The sequence below is a fragment of the Teleopsis dalmanni genome, chromosome X (genome assembly GCF_002237135.1).
Source record: "Teleopsis dalmanni isolate 2A chromosome X, ASM223713v2, whole genome shotgun sequence".
Classification (NCBI taxonomy): Eukaryota; Metazoa; Arthropoda; class Insecta; order Diptera; family Diopsidae; genus Teleopsis; species Teleopsis dalmanni.
In genome coordinates this window covers 83,329,733-83,334,101 of record NC_051848.1, presented here as the reverse complement: position 1 = coordinate 83,334,101, position 4,369 = coordinate 83,329,733, and the positions used below count along the sequence as shown (strand labels likewise).

At 34.4% G+C, this 4,369-nt stretch overlaps 1 protein-coding gene across 1 annotated transcript; it reads right to left on the bottom strand.

The window, feature by feature from the left end:
- On the bottom strand, positions 1 to 819 carry LOC119689353 (nuclear cap-binding protein subunit 2-like). Its single transcript, XM_038104170.1, has 3 exons — positions 626 to 819; positions 342 to 559; positions 1 to 269 (listed from the first exon to the last, which is right to left on the bottom strand). The coding sequence occupies exons 1-3, from the start codon at positions 782 to 784 to the stop codon at positions 71 to 73; spliced, it is 576 nt and encodes a 191-aa protein (XP_037960098.1). The 5' UTR covers positions 785 to 819; the 3' UTR covers positions 1 to 70.
- Between the last annotated feature and the right edge of the window lie 3,550 nt (positions 820 to 4,369).

The window sequence follows — 4,369 nt, the reverse complement described above, 5'->3', positions numbered from 1 at the left end:
TTTGCATTTTATTTGTGAAAAAGATTTTGTCTTAGACAAACTTAAGTACTTTACAATACATTTTTAATTCTTAATGATTAAATATGTCTGGGACAGGTGTTTGAGACATCAACTTTCCAAAACCCCCACGATCAGCATCATAATCAGTGCGGAATTCATCGCGCACTTGACCACCAGTCCTACCTCTACCATATTGACGACCTTCAACAAATCCAGCGTCCCAATCAATTCTAATGATTCTCTCATCCAGGCTGGTATTGTTCAAATATCTTAAAAAGTAAATAAATAACAATAAATTATTGTGGTTAACTTAAGCGTTTATATTGTGAAAGTTAAGTTACCTCAGAGCATCTTCAGCTTCTGAACGCAAGTAATACTCAATGAAACAAAAACCACAGGGAGTTTTCTTAAATTTATCTAATCCCATGATTAAATTCTTTATGTCTCCACAACGCGAAAATAATTCATATATTTGACCCTCTGTTGTGTAGAAAGACAAGTTTCCAACATATAAGGTTTTGGATTCTCGAAGTGCGCGTTCTTGTTCCGCCCGTGATCCCTTTACAAACAAATTATAATGTTATAATGCAATTTATAACGACTTTCCAATAAAAACTCAACATACCATAAACTGTTGATCACGATATTTACTGAAACACTCTGAACTTTTAGACATATTTATGCTTAGGATTATGTTTTCTTGTATGAGATAAAACCACGTCAACTTCGTCAACTTCACACATTTAATGCAACGCAAAAAATGAGTTGTCAAAATTGAATGCATTCACAATAAAATTGTGTTGTTTCTTTTCAACACGTGTTATTTTGTTTGTGTGACTATTTCTATTTCATTTTTAAAAGAATACGAGTACAGCCACAATCTCATGTCAATTCATCAATTTTTGCTTAATAGGGGCCATGTTATGCAGAGTGTCTCGGGCATGGCATGAGTACAATTGTTGTTGTATTCAATGCAAATTTTAAATGAGAGAATGAGAATGAGAGAAAAAAGAATATGGCCGTTCAAATTCCGGCATGAGAGCCGGCGTATTTGTGCCCCGGCACTAAGGCAAAACAGTGTTGTTTAGTAATAAATTTCAAAATTTGCGCCTTTTAGGAGCAAACTACTACAATTCTAGTACGTTTTGGAGAAAAGATGGCAGTAAGCAACACAGCATTTTTTTTATAAATCGCTAATAATATAATTATTACACTTTCCGATTTTAAAGAAACGCGTAAGTACTGTTAACAATTATTATAAGATAATATAATAATAAATTAACATTATTACAGCCTCTATGAGTTTTTTCATGCGAGTTATTTTTGGTGGCAAATTGAAAGTGAGCATATCTAAATTTCCTTTTAAATTTAGGCACAACCAAGAAGTAGTAAAAATACAAAATTGGCAATACTGGTGTGACACTCTGCATAGTATGTATTTTCGGCATAGCCTGGCATTCTGCATAACATGGCCCTAGGAAAGTCATTCAAAGTTGACGTGCATGAGTATTTTTAAATAAAATTTATAGAAAAATAGTAAATGTATTCGGTGAATCTACTCTCTTAGCAACAAAAATTGAGCTATATGATTGTGAGACATTCTTTGTAATTTTGTCTCATCTGTCTTACTTCAGTTCATCAGGTAGTGCAATATTTTAGAATATCCTTTATAAAATTCGTTTTATAATATTGATAGCAATTTTGTCTCATCTGTCTTTACTATTTGCAGGGTTTTCTGTTGACTGGGTCATTTCGCCATCTGATTGTCTTTTCTATAAGCAATAATGTAATAATTAATATTATAGGTTCTACCAGTTCATCCATGTACTTATTTACCTATTTATATACTCATTATTAATACTTTCTAATGATTTGACCAACTTAGTTAGTTAACTAACCGACGATGCTATGTCTGCCGGACATGCAACTTCCATTTCTCCACTATGATAAGCCAAAATAGTTCAATTTGTTTTAATCTTATTCTTTTAATGAGTAAATAAAAATTTAATGTTTTTTTACGTAAGTTATTGTCATGTTATTCATTCATTATTTTTATTGGTCCCTTTTTTTCCATTTCTTGTCTTATTTTTCGATACTGCAATTGAGATCCGTTGGCCCAAATTGGGCGTAGTACCTGCTTGTATATAATTAGCTTTTTTGTGACTGACATAACGGAATGTCGTCCAAGTAGCGACATTTGCAGTTGCTGACACTTGCGACTCCTTCGCTGGCGCATCAACATGAGGTGGAGTGCAGTTTCCTCCCCATAGGTAGAGCCACAATAGCGACAAAAGTCGTTAAGGGGTACTACAGCTGACTAGTATGAATTGCACAAATTGTGTAAAAATCGGATTAGGTAAGTGTTGAAATATGACAAGAACTTTTATCTATTCAAGAATCTTTATCCACCTAGATAAATCTTAAATGTTTAAGTTTAAGTGTCACTTTAGAGACTGCAAACAAAACTCCATTTTCAGGGGAATGATTTCAAGATAACAGCTTTCCTTGGCTTGTTTGTCTGATATATAGTTTCAGAGATGTCGCTGTGTTCAGATCAAGTCACTCCTGATGGGACATTTGCCTTTTTGGTTTACATGAATAGCTTTGAAAAATAAAAATGGGCAATCTCAATAACCTCAAAATTTAACTTTCAAACTTTTTTTCGTTTGTCATCGCTTCTAAATTGACAGGCACGAGTTCCAAGTCTGACACCTACAGTCCAAACAATTTATATACGGACTATAAACTAATTAAGAAATTCGAATACGAGTATTTCCTAAGACCACTGATGACGAGTGCTTGACAATTCTCGAAACAGCGTTGTATGGTCAGCCAAATCTTAATAAATGAACTAAATTTTTGTGTTTGTTCTTTCTTTCTTTGCTATTCGAAACCCCCTAAACTCCAAATACATATAATATATTTACAATACTGGTATGAGAAATTTAGTCCGTGTATTTTGTGTGTATTTATGAACCACGAGGTAATAGAAAACAATTCGGTGTTTAAATTAAAGTTTCATTCCAAAGCAGATATCAGTTTAACCTTCCGGTGAATATTACTAAAAGTGGAAAATACGAATTTATAGAACTAAAAAAATGTTTAGTAGTTGCCATAAATTGAATTTTACATCTACAACAGCTGCAAATAATCAATGTTCCCATTAGATTCCATGTCAGGTGTCTGTGCAGGTTTGCATCTTCATGTGCGTGAACATTTTACTCGCTGCCCATCAATTGACAATTGGCAGCATTTAACGTACCGTATTGACCGCATCGCATTTATTTGTAGCGTTTTTGTTTCATATTATGCCACACCTCAAAAACCGCCTATTTTGTCCATGTAGCAATGCAACTGCTGATGTTGTTATTGAATCTGTTGTTTTAGCTATTCAATTTTACGCACGCTGTAATCGTTGTTGAGCGTATGAGGTGAAAGGGGGTCGTGTCTGAAATTTGTGCGAACAACCATAGTTGTTAACAACGGCAAGTAAGTGCTGCCTCATCAGCTCTGACCTGATGCAGTGAGCGGTAATGGTATTTAGTTCCCTTTGTGCATCAATATGGATTTTCTGCAACCACCGAGTGTTGCTCTTGCTATTTGTAAGGGATTTATTCCGGAATTCAGATGCAAATGCTGCACTTCTATGGCCGAATGCATGTTCAGTTGGCGGATTCTTGTCGGTACTGTGGTTTTGTTAATATGAGAAATTAGCGAAAACGTGCGGTAAAATGCGCGTGAAAAGCGCGTGAAAAACATTACGTGTGTGAACAAGTGCCGCACATTACCCAAATTACCATCGACAATTATTTTTCTATTTTCGAATTTTCCACTCAGATTTTTATAAACAATTTCTATAAAATATTTTATTTTTCGAAACGCTTTAGTAGAGAATTTTAATAATTTTTCTAAAAGTAAAAAAAATTAATCTTCAAAGTACTCATGCATTTGAAAGAAGGGATTGTGCACTGCGACCTAAAAGATCTAACATATTATACCCCTTACTCGGGTTAGAGTCTTTCTCCAAGTCCGATTTCAGTATAGACAATATAGAACCTATCTTTTCTAGTCTTGAATCTTTATGATCCATGAAATACTCTCCTAGGTGTTTCTTCCGCTTATGCATCAGTGTCGGGCACTCCCCAAGCACATGGTATGCAGTTTCTTTCTCTTCTCTACAGTATCTGCAGTCTGAGTTGAATTGAATTCCTAACATCGATAGATGATTATTCAATCTGCAGTGAGTGCTCAATAATCTCATAATAGTCCTTAGGTTGGTTTTTGATTGTGGTATGCAATCTTTGAAGCGTTTTAAGTTGTTAGTCCCTAAAAGCATTTTTGATTGTGATAGTTTTGGTAGACTTTCCCA